General features: G+C 30.8%; 1 protein-coding gene across 1 annotated transcript in view; it reads right to left on the bottom strand.

Moving 5' to 3' along the window:
- The window catches only part of LOC124536973 (frizzled-4), a 32,022-nt gene extending 7,932 nt beyond the window's left edge, over window positions 1-24,090 (bottom strand). The window contains exon 1 of the mRNA XM_047113663.1: window positions 22,895-24,090. Within this exon, the coding sequence (XP_046969619.1) occupies window positions 22,895-23,805 (911 nt within the window). The 5' untranslated portion in view covers window positions 23,806-24,090. The remainder of the gene's footprint in view (window positions 1-22,894) is intronic.
- Between the last annotated feature and the right edge of the window lie 1,959 nt (window positions 24,091-26,049).

Here is a 26,049-nt window from a genome sequence, read left to right on the forward strand (position 1 = left end):
TTCTAAGTTAATTTTGTTAATGTATATCCTACTCTCACTAAACGTATTAAATTATGAAGTACGGTCATAAATTTAGTTTATAATATGTCTAATTTATTTTATTGACATCCATGCGAAAATGTTTAGCCAAGGTAATAAAAAGTTTCCATTAATTTGAATTTTGAAATTTTTACGATAAAAACTGCTCACATATCCAAGAGTAATTAATAAATAAGGCGATGTAAGTCTAGACAGAATAAAAGGCCATCTTTATAGTTTTGTCTATGTCTTGGCACCATATCATCTACAATTTGTGATTTAACCAAGCCATGTACGAATAATCAATTTAGTACGAAACACAGAATACAATTCAAATGAAATTACCATTAATTTGTTAGTAATACGCATAAAAAACATATTATATAAACATTAACACTATACATGATCCTTTGAGTATTCATATTTCGAATGCGTTCATTAATGCGTTGATAAAAAAGTTAAATAGCGGCTAATGCTAAGTGCAGACGATGTAATATAAAACAGATAAATAATTTATACGTTGTGCTGACATTGACAAGTGGTACAAAACATAATCAACAAAATTTAAAAGCTGTATAAGTTCATATCTTTATTAAAGTGCAAAGTCCAAACAAATTGCTTTAGACGTTTATAAATGGCCACAAACTTAGAATAGAATTTCAGTCACAATTAATTTATGTAATTTATTATTTGAATTGCTTTTTAGATTACTATTAGTCGTGAGACTTGATCGTTTGTCGGGTAAACTTTTCCCGTTTAATTTCAGGTTTCAAACCGGTAATTATGTGATACTAGTTATAAACCAATATGTGTCTAATAGCAGAGATTATGTATCACTACATAGCATAAAACAAACTCGCTTACCGCTCTATCCCTATGTATGTTTAAATCTTTAAAATGACTTAACGGATTTTGATGTGGTTTTTTTTAAATAAAGCGATTAAAGATAAAAGTTTTTGTATATAATAAATGGACAATATAGTAAAAAATACTGATAATTTTAGAAGTTTCTAATGTCATATCGTAAATAAATAAATTCTGAAGTATATTTAGTATCACTATTGAATCCGTTTAAAGTCGGGGCGTGTCGCTAGTTTTTATATATGTAGGAAACATTAACAGCAACTAGAAGAATGAATGTCTAGTATTATCACTTTTCACATGACAGTTTCAAAATCGTATTTAACGTCGTAACTATTTCATACAAAGTAAGCGAAGGTATTATATAAAGTAGCACAAGTACGACACATAAATATATGACACAGTTAAACAATGTGTTTATAAAAAGTACCGTTTTAATATTTATTAGCAATAAATTAACCTACATTATAATGAGCAATATCTACTGCCCAATTAAATATACATTCCAAGGGACGTATTTATGTAAAAAATGATACGGTGACTGTTTATATGATAGAACACAATTTATAAATACTGACAGACATACAACGTACAGTCTATGCCGGTGGAATAAAATTTTGCACAGGAATTTCTTATGGAACACCGTTGAATTAAGAGAGATTTTTTGGAAATTTATCTCCTTGGTAGGTTTTAATAGAGGATGAAAGTTTGAATGGAAATTATATTAAAGAGATTAAGAGAGATAGATATTTATATAGATAGCTAAAGATATTTTGCAAATTCATCATTCATTGGGGAAAGAAGTAAAACTTAAGATCACTTTTGTATGGAAGTTCGTAATATTTTAAAGTTACATTAAAATCGTTATTTATGCTAAAATTTATGAGTAAATGTTTAAACTTTTCTAAAAATAATGCCTATAAAGGTTATATGTATATGCGATGAGAGATGGGATCGTGGTTCGTATTTATTAAAAGAGATACTTACCTTAAAGTTTACTCTACTTTTCAAAATATATATTTACATAAACGAGTTAACGAGCCTTTAGCTTGTTGCATTCAAATACATATATTTACATTTCTCTTCGTGTTCGCCGGTGCCGCTGATTGACAACAATGTCGCCATGAATGATAAGTAGATATTTGAATACATTATTTTCAGTAATTCACTTTAATAAGACTTTGTATTATACCAATATTTATTATATCGTACTTTATAATGTGATCTTTTTTATGGCATACGTTGGCAGACTAGCATATCAGCCACAAAGTGGTCACTACCACCCGTAGACAATGGCGAAAGAAATATTAGCCATTCTTAACATCATCAATGCACTGGGTTACTCATTCAACAAAACGAAACACAACAATACTGAGTACTGTTGTTTGGTGGTAGAATATCTGATCGGTGGTACCTATCCAGACGGGTTTGCACAAAGCCCTATAACCACAACCCTACCCTAAAACCTTTGATAAATTCTCAAACTTCTCGTAAGCTTTGAGGTTATGTCCAAACAACTTTGTTCAATAGTTAGATTAAAATGACAAATAACATTTTAATAGCAATATTTAAGATATACTCTTACAAGTCACGGGAGTGTCGATACCAAAGATAAACAAAGACGAAAACATGTCAAGCAATTACCATAACAAGATTTTGTTTTTTGTTGGTTCCGAACAGTCGATTGGAACTAAGGAGAATTAAGAACTTGACTTATTTATGACGATTGCTTGGAAGTGGGTGCTTGAAGTTCGAAAACCTTTTAGTAAAGAAAATCAATGCTTATAGTTGTTCAAAGCTTAAGTACGATGTAGTGCCGAATAAACATACATTTTTTAATTGAATATCGAAATATTGCATAAAGTTCTGATACGAATTTGTTATCCATGAATAAAATGACTTATTCATGGAAGAAAATGTAATAAGTACATTTTTTTTATTGTTAAATTAGGCGTTGGCACCTTGTATAATGCCTTAGAATTAGTTTATTAAAATTGAAATAAATATAATCTGTGATTAATAAAACAAGACATTTCCAATAGCTTTAATATTGAAACAATGTCGAAAAATTTAAAAAGAAAGCCACTTTTACAAAAATATATATGATCTGTGGCCTTCTTAACCCTTCACGGTTGCGTCGTTTCGTCGATCGTGATTTCCAATCGATGTCATGATTGTTAAGAGTGTAGGCGCTCGTCTAGTTATTTCGGAGCTCAGCTCTTCACCGTTTTATAATAGGTGATTACTGTTTGACGGATTGACGCGCCGCACCGGTCTGATATTGCTTAAGTTTATTACACACTTAAATATTTTTGTGATGTAGTTTGTCGATTCGATTCTTTTTTTGAAATTCTTTTTTTTTTTTTTAATTTTTTTATCTGTGATTACAAACTATGCATTTTTATTATATTTGCATGCATTGGGTGTCTGTATTTAAATTTCGAATGTATAACTAGGCAATTTGGCTAAACTAATTCAGGCAATCTCGGACACCGGTACCTTATCAAGAAGTCAAGTTCTTTTTTCTACAACAATTCCAAATATCTTTCGACCGAATAATTTAAACTCGAACTTAATTAGTAATGCGAAACAAAACGTTATCAAAATACGTGTAAATCGAATTACGCGTAACAAATAAAAGTCGATACTAATATGGTATCTAGAATCGATTGGTAACGAGTCGATGGCGAGTCGTTTTCTAGAGAAAAACCACTTTTTTCACTGGTCTTATTTTTGTTCCACAGGAGCATTGCCTCCATTATAAACAAGTACAATTCCCATGGTTTCGGTACCATATTTTGGGACAAAGTGTTGCTTATGGAATACATAATAATCATCGATAAATCGAAATGATTACCAGCAAAATTGGTTGGTGTATTTGTAGTAATTATTTTTTATTCACAAAATCAATAATTTTAATTCTGTTTGTAATAATAAAAAGAAAAAAACTTAATTTACACTGATAGAATAAGTAATAAGAAACAAAAAAAATAACTAGATTAACTTACACATCCTAGAAATATCCTAGATTATACAAAAATATATCGGAATAAAAATGAAATTTTTATTGTGATCAAAGAATTTTTTTTTCTTTACAATTATGTAAATTACAATTTAACTAAACGTTTTTAAATATTTATTTATTATCTCTGGATTGCGGTGCAGATTTCTTTTAATTATCCGGAGGACCGTGACGGAATGGTGTCTGTACGCGAGAGGGATAGAGGCATTATTGTGAGAGAGATAACAATATAGGTTTGTCGTAGGTGTGAACGGGACACGCGCGATACATACCTGCACAGCCTACTGAGTGATTCCCAAACTTTTACATATTCTTTTAATAATATTTATAATCATATATCCTTTTAAAACTTTTTCAAAAGAATAAATTATTTATGTTGATTGTATTTAGTAAAGGTATTTTTTTTAATACGTTTAGTATGGTATATCAATATGTATTTTATGAAATAATTATATACCTATTTTTTTCATAGTTCGTCATAATTAAAAAAAAAACAAGATAAATGTAAAGAAACCTTAGAAGTCAAAACAGAACTTGATAAGACAAGGACCGAATAAGTTCGGCTATTTAAAAATTAGGAATTATCTGTGTATTTATTTAAATCGTGCGTAAAATTAATTTATTAAAATTTTATAGTATGAATTAAGCCGTGTTTCGGCTGTTAAAAGTATGTTACATTAGTTAACTAGAAACTAATGACGCATCAGTTGACTTGCAATGTGAACAATCAAGAAAATTACTCGATTTCAGCTGCCTTTAAGTTTTTATCGCTATAATATTCTTCAAGGTTAACTCGTTAAAATGTAAGAAAATAGTACTTCACATTTTTTACACGAAATATTATTTTACATTTATTCATTGTAATAATGACAGTACATTTCATAAATACAAATAGTTACATTAATAGGTAAAGATCACTTAGTGAAGTGAAAAAATTGTATTCGGTAAAACCCACATTTCGGTTCATCACTTTTTATGATTACGGTTTGAGAAACTTTAAAAGGCTCGTGCTTTTCCTTCATTTCTCGTTAAGAGCTTATAACGAGCCGACCTTGCTCTAACAACTGAAAAGAGATAGACAATCGAAGCGCTATCTGCGTGACAGAGACGGAACGCCACGCGGTCAACAATAAGCCCGCTAACAAGACGGATTCACTGAAAAGAAAACATCCTAAGCGCCTCGATTACTCTTTGAATTATAGAACGTAACAGATTTGTGGAGAGTGTAATTTTCCGTAAACAAACATTCGGTTGTTATTTGACAACTACTAACACACGGCTAACAAGAATGACTCAAATATTAGGTTGCTATTATAATATGAGCCTTTATACCACGGTATTGAGTATAAATTAGAGTGAAGAAATAAGTATTCAGTTCTCTCTTTGGTCTCCGAAATTTATTCAAATTAGATTTTCTGCTGCGGAATCTTTAATGCCGAGGAACGTGAGCGTAAAGCGTATTTCGTAGGGGTGTTTTACTGTTACATTGAGATCAAAACGTGATCGCATCGAACAAATTTGTAACACTAATTTTTTTTAAATAATTTAATCACTTCTTAATAGATGTATAGATACAACAGAATACAAGATGTTTTTTAAAGCTGGCAACCCGAATTCGATCAACGTAATAAAATTATGTTTTGGTACTTCACCTTAAATAAAGAGGAAGCTTTTGGTTGTTAGTTGCACCTAATGTTACGCTATGGTTCTATTAATTTAATAGAAAATAGAAGCCTAAATAATTTCCATGGGATATGAAACGGTAGTTGTAGAAATATTCTCAAGTAGCTGCACTTACCACACAATTTGCGTACAATCAAATTAAGATAAATGTTGCGCACAGTAAAACCGAAAACATTATAAAAACGGTTAAATGATTATTACAATAAGAGTGCACATTACATTAATTGAACGTCGCTAAAAAAGACCACAGAGCAATAAAATTTAATTTAATTTGTAATAATAATTACACTCTGTTTTCCTTAGTTTATTTAATATCAATACAAATGTTGAAATGTTTTGAGTACAAAACATTAACAAAAACGTTTTTTAAATACTTTATGTAATTCAAAATCGATTTAACAATACCGAGATATTTAATCGACTATTCGTTGTTACTTTATCGATACATTACATATTCAGTTATTATTTTCTATAGAAGATTGGTTATTCTAATTCCGTCGAAAAGTCTTTTTCATTGGGAAGGAAGGAAGATATACAAACAGCTCAGCTATATTGTGCACTACTAACTGCTCTTGATTAGGTAATATACTTTTATGTATAATACAAGGCTGTTCTACTAAGCTACTTACTATATTCACTTTAATTTGACTTTCAAAACATCCGATATCAGCTTCGTCAGTTCCATATCCAATGCTGTTTTTTGTTGTCCATTTGTGATTGAAATTTCTCATCAAAATTTTGCCTTTACGCTTGTTTGAAGGAAGAACAATCAAATTCAATTAAAACTCAAGTATGTTTGCAATAACATATTAATGATAAAAACTAAAAGCGAGTTACTTAAACTTTCGTTTAATATAAATTGTCTTTATGTTACATAGTGATTCATATGGAACGCAGCCATAAATATATAATTAGGGAGCACCGCACGCATTATAAATAAATAGTATTGAAATAGATTGTTATATGAGGACTGTTTTACCTTTTTAATTGATCCGGTTTCGATTTTGATCATGGAGACCCTTCATGATTGAATAGAACATCTATAAAATGTTTGTAAAAAATCTAAAATTTCGTTCACTAAGATCAAGCCGAAAAATCGACCTAATTGGTGCTTAGTTATTTAAATCAATATAATTTACTTTCTGTATTACATTAAAAAGGAAGATAATAATTATTGTTATTTTTCTATTGTAGGTATGTAAATAAAAAAGAAATTATAAGACAAAAACGTGTAAAAGACATCAACGCGCCGTCATCGCAGTAAATGTATTTCAAAAGATTAAAATATCAATAAACACCAAAACCTTCAACTAAAAAATCCAATAGAATTGACCACCAGCGTATATAAAGGGATACATATATGTTTATAAATAATTTTATGTTTATATTTAAAGTCAAAGGATATGAAATATTATCATTATTATTTAAGGTAAATTTAGTCAATTTTGATGTGTAAAATAAAAATACATTAGAAATCATTGAATAGAAGATACATCTAAGCGATTTATTATGAAAGGTTTATCGTAAAAAACCTCCGGACCATATGTCATTCCATATACTGTTCCCATAGTTTAAATTAAACTCGAATCCCGCTGAGTTTGTTTTACGAGAGCCCATGTCTGGTATACCTTTATCGGGATTATTTATCAGGTGATTAAAGTTTCTACGCCCATCTGCAAGAACACCGGCGCGGGCGCAGCGAGACGTCACTTTTAATTTGAAAACATAAAACTAACATGCCCCCAATGTACGTTGCTATACAGGACAATATTTGAACTAAAATTTTACTATTTCTGTATTATAAATTATTCTTAATGATAAAACAAAATGTAAGTATCAATAAAATGATTATATTATTGCAGGTTATAAAAAACATCAGCTTTTATAATACGTCTATATAATGACGTCAGCTTTCGAAACATACAATATATAGGTCACTAATATTATAGTTTCCACTAATGCTTATAACCTAAAGAGGATCATTTTTAACCCACTACTTAATATTAGAATTAATGAAACAATGGGTTATTATATCCAATTTTACATTTGCGTTTGAATGTACCAGCCACTCATCTTATGTTCTACCGCCACGGAGCAATACTTAATATTTCAGTTTAAGATGAGCCAATGTAACAAGAGGCGCGAGGGACGGAACATCTTAGTTCTTAAAATTGGTGGCGCATTGGTGTTGTAAGGAATGGTTTATATGTCTTATGGTCCCTAATATTAATGGACGATAGTGATCAGTTACCATAAACTGGTCATAATAAGTTTTTGCCCAGCAATAGTACACAAACATATTGTTCATTACTTGTACTATAAAATCGTTATGTTTGATCTCTTTAGTAAAAATATATAAATTCACGTATTTATTACATGCTTTAAAGGTCCCTTTAGGTTTAGTGTTGATAGGACAATTTATTTAGCTGATTCAGATACAAATTGCCCAAGAACCTTATTTGTATTATTTTTATGTTTTATCAGTAACAATTATCCGGTGAATAAATGACCACTGTCAGTTTGAAATGATATGGAAACGATTCGTCTTTTCGCCCTACTCATGATATATTTTATACGTCCTCTTGTATCTGCAACATCATTCGTTTAAGTCCGTTTTTCGAATATCCGTTGGAATCTTTGATTTTTCCAGGATAAGTAGGTTATATTTTTTTTTTCTAAACATCGCTGCCTCTTTCGGCCCGAATTAAGGAGGCCACAGCAGGGGATTAAATAAAGAAGAAATACATTCCTTTTTAGTAAATATTTAACATGGGACTGTGTTTTTTAAAATACGTTAATCGAATTATTTTTATCACATAGCGTTTTCTAATAATTGCATACATTTTTACCTAATGAACTAAATACTTACCTATGTAAGTTCTATTTGTGGATAAAATATATACTTTAAAGGAAAACTCCTGTTATTATTTCAAAATGTGTAATTTTCTTTAATTATTATAATTACGAAACAAATCTTAAGAAGTTATTACTAGTAAGATACCATTGCTTTCCAATTATATAACCTGTTTTTTTTTCTTTATCTGTGGTTTACAAGTTGGTGGATCATATGTCTAATTGGATTATGGTACAACTTGACAATGTTGGTGATACAGTAAACAAGGCTGTGTTTTGAAACTCGTATGCAAGAAGACGTCACGGCACGCCGCGCTGTCAATCACGTTACATCTCATCACACCACGCCTCGTTACAAGTTAGAAAACGATACTAGAAAAAATTATGGACGCTAAAACTGCGCTTGATAGATACGATTGATATCTTAACAAATACCGAAGTGATTGTGTGTCGGACTATTCGGGTCTCCCTATGTAAGCTTAGATATTTAAAATTACGCAACGGATTTTGATGCGGATTTTTTAAATAGATAGATTCGAGAGGAAGGTTTTTGTATATAATACATGGACGATATATTAAAGAAACACTGAGGATTTTAGAAGTTTCTAATGTATTTTCGTACGATCTCAACTGTATTTGATTGTTTGTTTAATAATTTCTAATTCTACAATAAGTATATCATACATCAATTGACATAGATTATCAAATTTTAATGTAGAGCATAGAGTTGCGCGATGAGCTAGATTTATCGTTTAAATATTTTCAAATTATAGACAAGCAGCGTTTTAGCGCTGTCCGTCAGAAAGTTTTGTTATAGATCAATGGCGGGCCGTGATTACAGCTTTGATGGTGCCGCCGCGGAATGCAAAATACAGTTAAAAGTCGCCGACTTGCGAGCTGTGTTTAGGTGTATTATTAGGGTCATATTTTATTCGATACGAAACAAGATGATTTGTGAAGCAATTAGCATTCGCTAATTATGAGATACATATATATGACATTTTTTTTATGTCCAAGGCAGCGAGGGTTACGTAAATAAATGTTAATATATTCCACCCGAAGCCATTTATATGTCGATATGTTATTATTTATTCTTGCTTTATTCTTATATTATCATATATGTAATTAAGATCATATTACGAAATCAATCTGATGAAAAAATCTTCAAAAGAAATATACATTAGCTTATTTCGAAATTCGCATCAACGAATTTAAAAATGATTTCCTTATTTAAAGTTCATTGAACTCAGGATATATTATACCTAAAATAAAACAATAAAAGTAATTGCGTCATTAAATCATTACGCGTAACAATTAGACGCAAACATTGATTCTATAAATAAGCAAAACTTGCTGTAGGAGCTGTTTATAAAATATCGTAAACTAACAACCGGTCGCTTGCTCGACTTTTATTGAAAATTTATTCAAAACAACTATATAAAATTAATGCTTATTATAATCTATACTAATAAGGTCGGCCATCTTTTTTTATCTTAATCAGTTTTTTTGTTGATATTGTTCTTTAATATAAACTACATTTACATTAAAAAAAACAATCAGTTTTTATTATGTAATAAAATATTTTAAAAATATATGTATTCTGTGTTCGCTAAAGCACAAGTAAAATCGCAAAACCATAGTAGTATTGTATAATATACTCAGAATATAATAAATTGGTTATGGTGCGCTAGTTTGTACTTTGTATCCATGTAAAATTTACGGCACATAAATTGCTTGTGAATTAATAATACAAGTCGTGAAGTGGTTACGGACATAACTCGACAGCGTTATTATAACATGTACAGATAATGAATACATTGCGAATAATATTTATATTATATTCGAAATTTAAAATAATTAAACACGTGATACGTTGCTTTGAAAAAAATGTGACTATTATTCAATTTTAAGTTGAGTAACGCATGTATTTTGTTCTTTCGACAAGTAATCAAGAGATGTTCCATTCAAATATGAAAATTGATCTCATACTTGTTTGTTTGAAATGATGTATTTATGTAGCAGTTAATACTCCACAATAATAGTTTAAAATACCTAAAAATTTTGGCGACAATATCAAAGACAAAGCGAAACTTATCTATTATCTATACATATACTTATTATAAATGTGAGAGTAACTGTTTAAGTCTGTTTGTCTGTCGCTCTTTCACGACCAAACCGCTGAACCGAATTTGATGAAAGCAAATTTGAACTCCAAGAAAGCAGCTTTGCCTTGTTTTGCCTAGCATGACAACCAACACCCTAAAACGCGTGCAAAACCGCAGACGACAACTAGCATGAGGATTGCATGAATTAAGGCTTATTAACAAAATAAGGTTTGTTAAATTAAAATTACTTTATAATAAGGTAATTTTCAAATACATTTTTTTTTTATTAATGTTTAATATAAATGTTTCATTCTTATTATTGAAAGTTTGTTTGTATTTAATTGATAACTCGTTTAGTATGATTCACAGTGCCAACCGTTGACGTGTACGGTATGTGCAGTTCGCACATCAGAATTCGCCACGGACTTCGGATTTAACGCGTTCCTCAAACGGCTCGCGTGTTAGGCGAGTTAACCTCATACAAACTCTCTTATTATTTATCGCTTAAAATAATTTGCAGTGTTAAATGGTTTATAACGTTTAGTATTTGAGTTATTTAATAATGATTATAGGTATTTTTATTGCGTTACATTAATGGTACGAAGTATTGAGAAGCATCATATTTTGATGCGGAACCATCCCATAATTTACCATTTTTTCGATAATTTGTGCATGTAAATTATATTTGTAAGAAAAAATTAATAACTCCTGTTCGAAGCCTACAGAATTCGATCTGTTTTATATGTGTGTGTGGCGTGTTCGTATTCACTTTACATGTATGTATTTTTCATTGAATCGCGCGTTCATGAACGATTTTTTCGTTTTTCATATCTCGCGTAAAGAAATTTCAAGTCATTATCGTAATGAAAACTTAAAGTTTGATTCGATTTTCATAAGAATCTGTTAATATTCATCTTGCGTGTGCTCAGAATGGGTACAACAATAGCTAAACGCTTCAGGGTCGGAAGTGCGACTTTCTAATTGCAGAACAACATTATTGACATACAAAATCTCTTATTCTATTACTTAAATAGAACTAATTCGATTTTTTTTTAATTATGTTATTTATTTAAATTTTTGTACGATAGTATTTAAATGTCAAATAAGTCATAATGGACATATTGTATTATTTGCAATGATGTTCTAGTAAACATTAACGCGCAAAAAGTGAAGACTAGAAAACGTCCTAATTGGGACGTTTGCCTTTAGTCGTTTTCATCATAATTATGTAGTAATACGCTTTGCGTAATTAAACATCTAGTTATCCCTTTTACTTATTGTTTTTATCAAGCTATACTTTTTACTTGTAACGAAATGTAAAATAAACGGTCCCCGGCGCGGCACACTTTTTTCTGTTGTTTAGTATGGGTATAACATATCTGTTTATTAGAATATCATTGATTAATTGACATATATAACCACATTTAGAATTTCAATTAGTTTTCAATGTTTCACAGATAAAAAAAAAACAAGCAAAGTAAAAAATAAAATAGTCTACTATTAAATTGTAGATGAACATAAATAATATTTCATCGTTACAGATTAAAAATACAACCGTCATAACGCTAGTATACTTATAGCAGGTCAAAAATCCTGTTTGCTAAATCGCCCAACAATGTATAATTATAAGCGCAGCCCGAAAGCGGTGACCGCGTTCTATGTAACTACGATCTCGTTATAATCAAATTTATGAACACTACTTTACATACAATCGCCTCTTATTTCTTACAAGGTATAATAAACGGTCTCGAATTGTATTGTTTTAAAATATATGATAATCAGGCGATACATAATATACACATATATACATAAATATACACATAGATACATAAATATTGAGCCACGAAAATTTATGTTGAATATTAAAAGATGAATGAATATAACATCGTATCTTTAAAAGTTATCATTCAATAAAATATTGTATAGTTACTCGTTCAATAATGTTATAAATTAAGTCCTAATTTCTATACAGTATAATATGCAAATTTAAATAATTATGTTTGAACATAATCAAAGCATCTTGTTATCTCGATTAAAATATTATATTCCAAGCAACCTCCTTCGTGTCTTGTCAACTCTTCTTCATCAAAAATAACACGAAATACTTAATCGGCATTTAGAAAAAAAAAAATAAAAGCCATAAGAATAATATTCGAATAACTGACTTAATAATATTTTATTACATTCATAATATACTACAAATACTAAAAAACGTAATAACTTAATTAACTACTTACTATGTATTTAATTAAAAAAGTTTTTTTTTCATGAATGTATAATCTGTTCGATTACGATCTTATCTTTAACATAATTATATATTTACGTATTTCGATTAAACAATATACATTCATTTATTATTATATGTCGGTAACAAATTATACGAATTTAAATTCTTGTTAGTCCCAGTTATCTTAGATCGTAGAACATGACGTAAATATATCTCTGTAGTAAAATAATTTGTAGAACAAAGTACGTCGTCCTTTACTAACCTAATGAAATGTTTTTAAGTGTGAAAAGGACAGAGATAACAATAAAAGCCATAGATAGTTGGATCCCGTGGCGCAGACATGTGCATCTGCTTAGCGGGAAGCGAGTGTAGGAAGAACAACGACGCTATAGAGAGGACATAATTATTTATATTATTTTTAAATATGTTATCAGATAGTTTACACTATACTATGTATTATGTACATTATAAATTTATAGAAGAAAACTTATAGGTTAGTTAAGAGGAAATATAAATTATTATGAAAAAAAATAATGTTATAATTTCTTAATAATATATGAAGCAAAATATATTTTGATAGTAACAAGGAATCGTAAAAAAATTATCTCATATCACAAAGTCGAAATAGAACGCGCATGCCGTGTTTATTTATCTCAGTTTAAAAAAAATAATCAAACATTTAATCATAAACCTGTCTAAACATTATCCTGTTCGAGGCATCCCGGGCCATTTCGGGCGGCTTTGGTACCGTGTTTAAATTACGACTGTCGGGATTTCTGCTTACGATCAATAAATCAATAAATATATGCGGCTGTGTCCGTCCGTCCGTCGGACATTAATGGAAATCACTGTTTGTTTAGGACCGATCTCTGTGCCACGGCTGTTATTTAACGGGAGCCATTTTGAAAAAGCAAAATCACCTATTTCACGTAATACATACAAAACTTTTTATTCATATAATATAATCCTAGTTTAACATAATGGTTGAATATAGAAGATGAATACTGTGTAAGCATGACTTATGCAGCTTTCAAATATCATATTACGTAGCGTGGCTCTGTAAATGTATTTTTAGAATATATGAAGAACGGGCGAATGTACGTACTCATTTAAAAATAGTTTCTTTTTTAGGCTTGCGTTTATGAATAATAATTAATTTTTATATGAATAATAATTTACATCTATAATAATAATATAAATGTGAAAGTGACTCTGTCTGTCTGCTGTCGCTCTTTCACGACCAAAACAATGAATTGAATTTTATGAAATTTGGTATGAAGCTAATTTGAACTCCAAGAAAGAAAATAGGGTACCTTTCTTGGCTAACACATGACAAACAACCCCCTTAAACATTGACTAGTTTAATATAAGGAGTAACATTATTTTTTTAAAACTAGCATAATTCTAGTATGATTTACAAATGATTATGTTGTTACATATTAAGTTTTAAAGACAACATTATGACTATATAAATTTGCAAAGCATTTCGAAATATTATTATTAATAATATTCATTTATGTAGCAGAGTCAACTTCGCATTCTCTTTGCACCAGGCCACATAAAGTATTTTTTTCACCGCCCATCCCTAGCAAAGTGAAACAAAAAAGCCTACCTGCTCCCCAAAACCCGCCATCTACAATCCCTCTTTTATTTAACCGAACGTCGCAACATTTCAACTTGTCGTATTCTTCCAAAACGAATAATTTACCAACAAAGGATTTTGCCGTTTTCTTAGAACGAACTGGCGTTCTAAATCTGAATTTGAAAATAGTCTCGGTCAACGTAAAGAATGGGGGTTCTTATTTTGAAATTGAAAACAGGATATGCTGTTGCCGATTTTTATCGAATCCGATATTTGAATGAAACCTACTTGGATGAACCTTATTTAATATGAGAAATACTGGCAAGTAACAATTTTCTTTAAGGTATGATATGTTGAATGCTTTATTATCTTAACGGAAATGTCTCGAGGTGGTGTCGGTGGTGTGAAAATAAGCTGTGAAAGCTTTTAAAACAACGCAGTGGTCGCCTGGCTCGTTTGTAGGAGTAGGCGCTAAATGCAGGCGCATCCGTTGATGTAGGGTGACTATATGTTGATGTCTTTTGACAAGACTTGTGCATTTAATTTATTTTCATATTTTAATGCAGGCTAATAAATCTTAAAAACCTTATAGTTCTGGTTTATTTATCAAGATCTAATTTTGTCAAGTTTCAAAAGTATACTATTATACAAATATTAGCATTAAGTATTGCACAAATATAAATGTATGTATCATTCGTAGAAACTGGACATTTTATTATGCATTATCATACTAAAATAAAATGATATCCGAACTTAATATAGATGCAACAAGAATCATTCATTCCTACATAATAATGGTTACCCTCATATTCTCAAGTTTACACTGCGCAAACGATCTCACTGTTATGTTCTCGGTAAGAGCTTTTACTTACCTCAGCTATAGATTGCTAACAAAACAGCCTCCGTTTTTTAAATAAAACAATTTGTACAAATGCCATTAAAATTTATGATACGATGTTATTTTTTATTTTAGTTACCATACTTTTCTAAGTTACATATTCCAATTTGTTAGCCCCAGTAATGTATTTTTTATAATTCGTAAATAAAAAAAATCTACTAATATAACAGCTTAGTCAAAAACGTTGAGAGATTTATAATACACTAGCGACCCGCCCCGGCTTCGCACGGGTGCAATAATGATACTAAATATGTTTATTTAGGACATCACATTAGAAACTTGTATTTCTTTACTATAGCGTATATACTATATAATTAGTGTTTCTTTACTATAGCGCTCATGTGTCATATACAAAAATCTTCCTCTCGAATTACTCTGACTATTAAAAAAAAAACACATCAAAATCCGTTCCGTAGTTTCAACGATACATACATATAAAGATGCATACATTGGGATATAGGGACAGAGAAAGCGACTTTGTCTTATACTATGTAATGATAAAGAAACCCACACTAATAATGCAATTGATTCTATTATCAGAAAACATACACATCGCACGGCTAATTCGAGCTTAATTTATAAACATGATCTTGTTTTGTACTTGCAGCAAATTGCTAGAGATAATAAGAAGCTGCTTGCAATGGCCTACCTAGATATTAACGTCAATTTTAAAATTCCTGTCAAGCGGCGCGTTCCGAGGCGGGTCTACGTATAACCGTCCTTAATTACATGGCTATCCATCATCGAAAACCAACAAACGAGGTTGTTTCAGAAATCTCGGCCCACCCACTGCTGAGATATAATTTGACTGGCCTTCGGAGCACGATTTTACGTGGAACTACATTTAAATATGTCTAATTATATAATAAGAACCAGTTTTGTGTTGCAGAGGACATAAAGCCAAAAATCAATCAATGATAATTTTGTTTGCATGTCACTAATTGCCCATAGGTACAGAATGTGCAGGTTTTTGATCGAATATATTTTGGAATATCCTACTGTTTGATCAGTGGAACAAAAAATTAAAAAGAGTCGAGTCACCATTGGAGTTTTACAGGGATCCTATTACATTTTGAACATCTAACACATGCTTGTAGATCTCATAAGCTGGTTCGGACAGATTGTATTACAGATTACGGTAACCCTATACACGCGAAGGAGAAAGTGATAAATAGTGTAATTCAAGTTCAAAGTCGGGCGAGTATTGTATAACAATGGAGATCGTATCGCTGCACCACGAGCCTGTAGCGCTCGTCGTGTTGTGGGTATATCTGAGCGTGCATCGTACTTAACAAGCCTTATTTACAACAGTATACGTAAAAGGTTTCAATAAATCATAGAAAGGATTTCAAAAAAGGTTTCATATTTTTGTTTCCATAGATCCATCCTTTATATTACGTTCGTTTAAAATATCAAAAATTAGTTTGACAAAGTAATATGTTAACATACAACAAAATAACATGTGATATTTAGATATCAGTATGTATGAATGGTACCTTCTTAATTATTCAAAATATTTCCAGATTAACAGACCAATAAATATTCATCAGGGAGCAAATAAAACGCCGTAGCATCCACCACTCCCCGGTATACTGTGACCAACAAAGCGGGTTCCAATAATGAGGATCGTTCGATAGCATCTCGGGCGGCGCGATCGCCGTAACAGATATGCAGAATCCTTTCTCGGTTCCTTTGTGATCTGAGGGTAAACACGACCGTCGGGTATTTTACTTCTCAACAATCCCGTGATCTTGAATTTTAAACCACTTCGAAATCAACGAGGCTATTTTTCCTACCTAGACTGTATTAAGACTAGACCGAGAATATCTAATAAGCTAAGGAACGTATTGAACAATTGATGGATGAATGGACTTAAGGCTTTGCCAAAATATTCGATAATTGAATTAATCGTTTTTTCGTTTTGTTTGAAGTTATTTGGCAGTGAAGTATGTAATTAAGCTGATAAATCTACATACTTGGGTATACAATAAAATCAATATTATTCCCGCAATAATAATCAAATAATAAAACATAATCAATCCGTAAATTGTTACTTTTAAAACAAGGATTTGCGGCCTCGTTCGAAGTATCGTTTGGTTGTTACGAATGAAAATTATTCTGCCAGTGCAAACTACAGTGATTACGTTGGAGCGAGCCTCAGGGAACGACGTCAGTGCTTATTGCCGGATGATTGAAGACCCTCCGCCTTCGATGCAGTCCTTGCGGGAAAGAGATAGAACATCCAATAATCGTAAATGTAAAAGAGAAGAGAACAGTTCAGCATCTGATTAGCATCCCAATTACGGCGCGGGCGCTGTGGGATCGAATCTTACTTGTAGTGCTGATAGACAAGGTAGAAGAAATATTGTCGATTATATTTGTTTATTTTTTTTATAAAATTGGTTACTATAAGATGGAATATAATCTCCAACTGCCCAAACATTGGAATACTTTTTAAATTTTAAACATTCTTAACATCGCCAATGCGGGTCCAACTTTGTGAACCAACTTGTTATGTCTTGTGCCTGTGATTGCATTAACTCTCCCTTCAAATCATAACTCAATTATACTAAATATTGCTGCTTGGCGGTAGAATTTGTTTTTAGTGGGTGCTTACCCAGACGAAAACAAAACATCGTCATACCTAAGCTACTAAAATAAGCTAGTTTCATACTTTAACAATATTTAATTAATACATTTACATTCTACATACTTAAAGAAGAATGTCTTTTTTCATATTTTAAATATTTAATTTATATAATAGGCTAAAACCGTTAAAAATGTTATCGATAAAAGTAGACACAACCCTACTAACGAGCATACCGCTCTGTGCAGGGCGGAGAGTTCGTGTTAAGATTACATCAGCTGCCACAAGAAAATTTAAAATAAACAAGAAATTATGAACTACACCGAGACTAACTTTCATGTGTATGATATTGTGAAAATATTTATTTTAAAGATCGATATAATTATTGTATGCTGTATTCCGTTCTTTTCAAACTTTAAATAAAAACATATATAAATAATATAAATGAATTAAAAACATATTGGAACCTGTCCATTACTTTTTATTGAATTAATAAGTACAATCCAATATTGAACAAACATTTGATCCAATTTACACTTTCAAAAATAAGTTATCTGTTTGATCATCTCTATCCACACCAGGCTTTTAAATCATTACACGAACCGAAAACTCTTATCGTGTGTAAATATAAAAACACATTTAAAACACCGTATCTAATGTAATATCTCAGCCAGATGTAACGTAACAAATAATTTTATTGTAGGAACCGCAGCTACGGTATTCCTTCTAAATTAAATTAAAATTACTGTTATTTACGTATAGCATGATAATACAATTGCAGAGATTTAAATTCTCTAAACTGACGCGATTATAATCTGTACCGTTAAGGTAAGAATACATCTAAAGCACGCAAAAGTATGTATATGTATAAATATTACCAAATAATACAATAATATTGCTAATCATAAATACAACATACTTAAACAGCAAATTTCAATATTATAAACAAATATATTTAAGAACTAATCAAAGCCATGCATGTGACGTAGATAAAATTGTGAAAGCTATTTTGAATTAAATTTTTAAAATAACACTATTTTTAAATGTGTACCATAATAATATATGCTTTTTTTTTAATATGTGTGCACCTAGCATTACAGATCATCGCACCACGTTCAAAAGAAAAGAGCTTGCCCGCGCGCATGGATACAAAACCAATTTGATATTTCTCATTACGCACCGACCACAATATCGGATACTGGCTAACTATTTCTGATATGTCATTACGAGAATATTAACCCGCTGTTATAAACAAGTAATCTATATGTGGTGTCTATTTTTATGGCAACAAAGCAGATTAAACGATTTTATAACAACAATTTTCGCTACTAATATCGCATATAAATGAACCTCAATTCACCTTCCATAAAATTAACATTTTTATCTATTCTAATTACAATAGTAAAATTGAAGTACATATTTATAATAACTGAATTATAAAAGTACCTAATAAATACGAATAACAATTTACTTTGAATGTGTTTTTAATTGCAGATACAACATGCCGTATAAATAAAAGGCATATTATAAGCGATTAAAACTATTTCCTCATTATTTTAATCACTAAGTACCTTAGTCTTTTCCAATCGAGGTAGGAATAAAAATAAACAATCCTAATGTTTACGTATTACATGTAATTTCTAATAGCTCAGCTATATTCTACTAAAGCATTTGCTTTTTATTAATATATATCTAATTATAAGACTATATCTACTTAAATTTTACTTCCATATAGCCGATTACAGCTTTATAGATACTTCAAAAGCCATTTGTTCACTAATCCATAGTGAATATCATAGATTATTCAAGCTTACGTCTTAGAATATCGTGACAATACGACGTTCAGTAATTACAAATTTCTTATCAACATTTTAAGTAATATGCGACATTTATCTCTGTATCTTACTAAGTTATACATTTTATAATGTACAAAATCGTAATTATGGTATAATTACAGAATAAATTGATGATCCTTCGAGTAAATTGGTAAAGTGATTGATGATATTTTTAATAATATTAATGAGTATGCGTAACACGAAATGCTCCCCTGACGCCGAGCCTTTCGCGTTGGAATTGACAGATGCACTTAAATATATTTCACGTTCCTTTTAAAAAATATTCATCTTGTTTATTTTTGTTTTGTAATCGTTTAAACTTGTTTTGGGAAAGAATTTAGCTAACGACTTTGCCCGAGTAAGAAAAAATGATTCATTCAAACGCATATAAATAAAAATAACAGATACACAAACGTTACAACTATCAACAGCGAGCATTAATATCTGTCAGGGGGCCCATCAGATATGCTGTGAAAGAAACACCGCTAAACATAAATTTACGTATAGTTATCATAACGAGTTGGTTTTATATAACAAAAATAGAGGCTTTCTCAGAAATTAATAACGTCCGCCATAAAGCGGGAATAACAAGTTTCCATAGCGAGTTGGCGGTGACGATATTAATTAGGTGTCGTTTGAAATAATGGATGATTAAAATACCTTTAGATAAAAACCTTTATTAGTATTATAAAATTTAAGAACATAGTATAAATAAATAATTAGTAATTGATAGTATATTTTGTGCATTGTATAGGAATAATGTAAGGAGATTATCAAAATATTTTTAGTATGATCTATTCAAATCGAAGCAGGAATAACGATAGACAATTCTTAGATTTACGTATGCCACGCGATTTACTAAAAGGTATATGGTGCACTCTTAAAAGTTCTTGACTAATATATCTAGATTAATAATACAATTCTTATTATACTATCTACTTTAATTTTAAATCCAAAATTCCGATAACAATTTCGCTAACGTTCAAACGCATTTTTTTGCAAATCTATAATGATATCTATTCAAGCTCTCGACCAATGATATCGCGTCGACATCAATTCGATGTCATGTAGCTTTTGTTTTCTCGTGGTTGGAAAAGACAATAGTATTTTATGAATGAGCCACCTAATTATTTATATTTCATGTGTATTTAATAGAAAACCTTCTTAAAAATAAAAATAAACCTTAGTTAATCCAAATGTTACATATTTATTACATATATAGTTATAGTATATTTATTTATTTAATTGTTTTTATGAAATACAAAAGAAACCTAATTACGTACGAAAATAATCTCTTCCGGTTTTATTCGTATAGACCAATAATTATTTCGTAACAAAATGAGATCATGAAGAATAAGATATTAATAAAAACTGGTTTTAATTTGGTCGACGTGTTATGATTTCAGAAAATGTCTCATTTAGCTCGCTTCCTTTGCGGGCAAAAGAAATGGAATGCATTACATGGATGCCAGATGCGAGTTGCCAACAAAAACATCAGTATAGATAAAAAATATCATTAAAAATATATTTTATTATTAAATTAAATAAAATAAATGTATTACATATTAAAATTTTGAAAAAATGTATCTTCTTCGTAATATAGTTAATTTTTATTTAAATAATGACAAACTGATGAAACCGTAGATGCAAGCAGACCGGCAGAACTTTGAACTCGTAGATCATAAATGATTAAATATTTATGTATGTTTTTTTTGTATCAGGGCTATCAAAATAAATGCTTCATGTCATCAATTATTTAATGAATTGAATGAAATGAATTCTGTCTCTATAACTATAAGGACCATAAAAACTTTTAAAAAAATATGTACTGATAAAGCATGTATCTAAATTTAAAGTTTAAGTGAAACAGCTCGAAAAGTTTTTAATAATGCGACTTGGTTTATAGCTAGTGACAGTAAAACTCTAAAATCATTAAAGTATAATGTTTCTCCAAGAAGAACAAAGCATTACGAGAACAATACAAATCGACAATTTCAATGAACATTTAAGAAGTCTAAAATTATTTCGGGGACGCAATTGCATTCCGCGCTGTGTTGTCTCTCCGCTTTCGACTAGTTAGTTGCCTGTGAAGTGATTTATTGAACCTCGTTTATTTTATTTCTCAATTCCTTCGTATTTTATGGCCCGTCTTTTCCACAAAAAAATTCAGAAACAGTTTTTCAAAGAACTCATATGATTTATGTTAATAGTTAAAAAACCTGTTCTCTTAAATTAAAGATTTAACTGAGGACGTGTTATAACACTGAAAAGAACGTTAAATTGTTTAGGTACCCATTATAGTTTCCATATGACATATAGTGAAATGAAAGATCAAAGAAAATGCCGGTTCTCAGCGTTAAAAATTTCTATGTTTAAAATAATAATGGTTGACTCAACGTAACTGCACAATAAGCCCATTTGCTTTACATTTTTACAGAGCGTAACTCATTAATGTGAAAACAAAAGGTAAGCAGGTTCAGTAGCATTTTAAAGAATTCGAGCTTTACTATTCATATTTAAAATTTAAATCAGCCGTTCATTTTAGTCAACTTCCGTTACAAAACCATGGAATCAATAGATTATATTATACAGTAGATTGTTACTTCTGGTATCAACGCACAAGCAATAAAGGACGGTGCAAGGGTTTATTCTATAATCTTAAAGTGAAAAGACAGAACATAAATTGATGGGTGACAAAACTTAAGACTTATTGACAGGAATTCAATGCAGCAGGTATTGGAAAGCTGACGGTGTAAACTATTGTAGTTACTCCAGGTATACTATTATTCATTTGCAATTTTTTGCAAGGCTTTTTAATTCAGATGCTTTGTTCTCAATGCTTCTTTTGCAAATTGTCTTCTTTTCAAAAGATAGCAATACAATACAACTTATTTTATTTGACACTTTGTTAAACATTGTAACAAAGCATTGGATTTTACTTTGGTTTTTGCTTCATGTATACAAATATCTAAGATAGAAAAAGTTTGGATTTTTTTGATAATTTTAAAACTTTAGTTGCATTAGATAAACTATACATATACTAATATTATATGGATGTAGCCTCATATGGTAAACTGTACTTTAGTTTTTAGTAAAGGGACGGTTATGATCATGTGCATGGCTTGGCTACAAGAATCATAATCGCAGATTAAACCGTACACCATTCTACCGGGATAGTTAGAGATCGCAAGAAGTTTAAAAGCATAAGTTTTGAAAAACTTACCATACAGAAGCTGCTAAGCCAAAGTAATACAGCAGCAAGAAGACGACCGCACAATTAGGATTGGCCAATCCATCATGCGCGAGTAGCATCCGTGTTGGTGATGTGGAGTCCTTGGCGCAACCGGCTGCTGTGCGTCCCGCTGCAGCGCGAACGCCCCACCCAGCAGCCGCTGCACACCTACAGAGCGCCACCAGAACCAGAGCTCTCTCTCCTGCTCCACCACGGTCTCCACAAGCCAACTGTGCTCCTATAGCCGCTAGAGTACATGCGAAACTTAACGCAGCCCACGTTGCAAGCCACACTTCTGCTGCTTTTCTCTCTCCCGTTTCCCATAGAACTTCCGCATCACAGTATTGCGCACAGCGACCAGACCCTCTCACCCAAACCCAGCTATTCGGTTTCACGAGTCTTCGGCAAGCACCTCTACCAACTGCATTTGTTGCATCAAGTGGGATAGTTCCTAGAGGTGGTGCACGTTCGCCTTCCCCTTCCATACACATGTGCTCATGATTATTCTCAGCTGGGAAAAGAGAACAATCTAGTTCCGCTGGCCACGGAAAACCGAAGCCTCGAAGGACTGGGTAACATCTTGCGTAAACACTCTCACATAAACCTCTACACGGCCCAATAGGTAACGCAACCTTATCGGTACACATAGGAACATAGACCGCACACAAAAATAGATGTAGTTGCGACGAACATCCATATTGAACGAGTGGGCTGAAAGTTTGAAGTGTCACATCAGCATCTGCCTGAAGCGTGTGTCGAGCTAAGTTCGGCATTCCAGTTTGGTTGTATCCAATGTTCTTACACATAGCCACTTTAATAGGTTCACATGTCCTCACAGAAGCCTCAGCGGCTGTTTCGAAAACGAGAGCAACGGATAAAATTAACGATATTAAGCACTTCATTTTTTAATTTGAAACTGTCACATAACAAATTTCATTGTATCGTAAATATTTTCGCGCGCGACGACTACGATCGAACGTACGTACACACCGAATCGCGTCTCCAGACGTTATGACTTGTGTTGCGGTCAGGTCAGTCGCCACTCCGCGGGGAGAGCTCCCTTCTACAAACTACAAACAAAAAGGTCGGCAGGTATGCGCGATAGTATCAAAAGGAAAGGGAGGGAAATTTGAGGAGTCGTGACTCGTGGCGCGGTCGGCGTCCGAAGCAGAGTGTATCTTGTTAAATGAACAACTGTCCTCGTCCTCGAGGCCGGCTCGTTAGTTGTTATCAAAACATAAAGACACGCACATACTGTAAATCTTCGTACCTCTTTTCTTATATCGGGCTTGATAAAAAAAGTTTATGAAGGAGCTTAGTTTGTATATTTACTTTATTATAATTTAATAAAAAGATTTTAAATGCCTACTCCTAATAAAAATATAAAATAATATCTAATAAAAGATAAATAAATACTTTTTTCATGTAAAATTGGAAAAATATTTATTTATAAAAAATGCAGTTAATACCTTTAAATATACGGCGTATGTGTACAGAGCTTATCATTGCTATTGATATATTTTATCAATATATCGATTTTTAGATATTGATAGTTAACAGTCTAACAGATTACATCGCGTTCGAATTTAACTGATATCGGGTTAATATATCTTTAGTGATCTAGTACAGTATATTTAAAAATTAAAAAGAAATTAATTTTGAAATTATTTTATTGTACATAGTTTACTACAATAATATGCATATTTTAACATAAATAGGTAAATATAATGGTGAATATTGATAGTTTTACAAAAATTGGACCGAAATAGAGATTTGTGAGGTTATAAAGCTTACAGTCAATAGGTACCAAAAATACGCAATGGGATAAAAATAATATTTACATGGCTTCGATTAATAGTTTCAATAAAGAATGATGTTCTTAAATTATGACTAAAATAAACGATAAATACTTTTACAATAATCTTATATCGTACAAGTTGTTTCACACTTTGTTTCACTAAACTAATAATGTAATATTTATTCTTTTATATTTTAACATCACCTAGCTTAACGCTGAAGTTATCAGCAAAAAATAGTTGCCAGACGAAAAATCTTACTTTTCTTTTTATATATATATTTATATATATGAGACATTTTAATGGCAATAAAGACAATCATTATCTATCTACATACAAATCCCATGTAAACCGCATCTCAAAATCTTAAGTCTTTCCATCTTTTACATTTACAGAAGCTAATTCTAACGATAATATTATACAACATTCACATATTTTAGTTAAGATTTTTTATTTCATTGTTTTTTTTTAAATTATTTTTTACAATAAAGCGTAAAAATAATAATATTAGGAATGCAATTTAAGCAATACTAGCGCCATTTTTTTAATATATAAAAATAACTACTTACAATAAAATATGTTTGCGGAAGCAGATTTTTTTTTTAAATATATAAATACATAAATGCCATAACTTTGTATGTTTGTGTTTTCCTAGAAATAATTTATTCCATTTTAGTAATTGTGCTATAGGTAAGGAGGATTGAGCTAGGTTAGGAGTAGAAAAGTTATATGAAATATTCAGATTTGAATTAAGAACACAAAAATGAGTTTTGGGTTCAGATTTCATTCATTCATGAACAAATTTTCTCAGTAATATTACTATTAAGAAATATTCTGCAAAGCTAGAAAGATCTATATTCATGTAAAAATTTTGAGGTAGTTATTTTGTTGAACCAATTCACTAAGTTTAATTTATAAACGTTAAAATTGAAGGAATATATAAAATATCTTACAGTCGGTCCAGTCCAAGTCGTACACATAAACAGATTCTACTAAAAATACGCGAATTCTTTCCATGAAGTTAATTGAAATAATCACGACAATTAATACATTAAAATCATTAGAAAATACTATAGCCTCTTCGAAATAATTTAGCATCATTTTATTTGCATTTCACATTCATAAGCAACGCGCTTTTTTTTTTTAATTTTCTCAAAGAAAACGTGAATAAATCTTAGTAATCTAAATAGTTTAATTTACAACTAAATTGATGATTAAGTGTAACGAACATTCTCGAGGATCCTTTAAACATTTAACATTTGTAACGTTACATCTAAATTATCTTTCATTAGCACTTAGGACCGAAGACAATTAAGCCGTTTTCAAGTAACAATCGATGAAAACAAATCA

The sequence above is a fragment of the Vanessa cardui genome, chromosome 17 (genome assembly GCF_905220365.1).
Source record: "Vanessa cardui chromosome 17, ilVanCard2.1, whole genome shotgun sequence".
Taxonomy (NCBI): domain Eukaryota; kingdom Metazoa; phylum Arthropoda; class Insecta; order Lepidoptera; family Nymphalidae; genus Vanessa; species Vanessa cardui.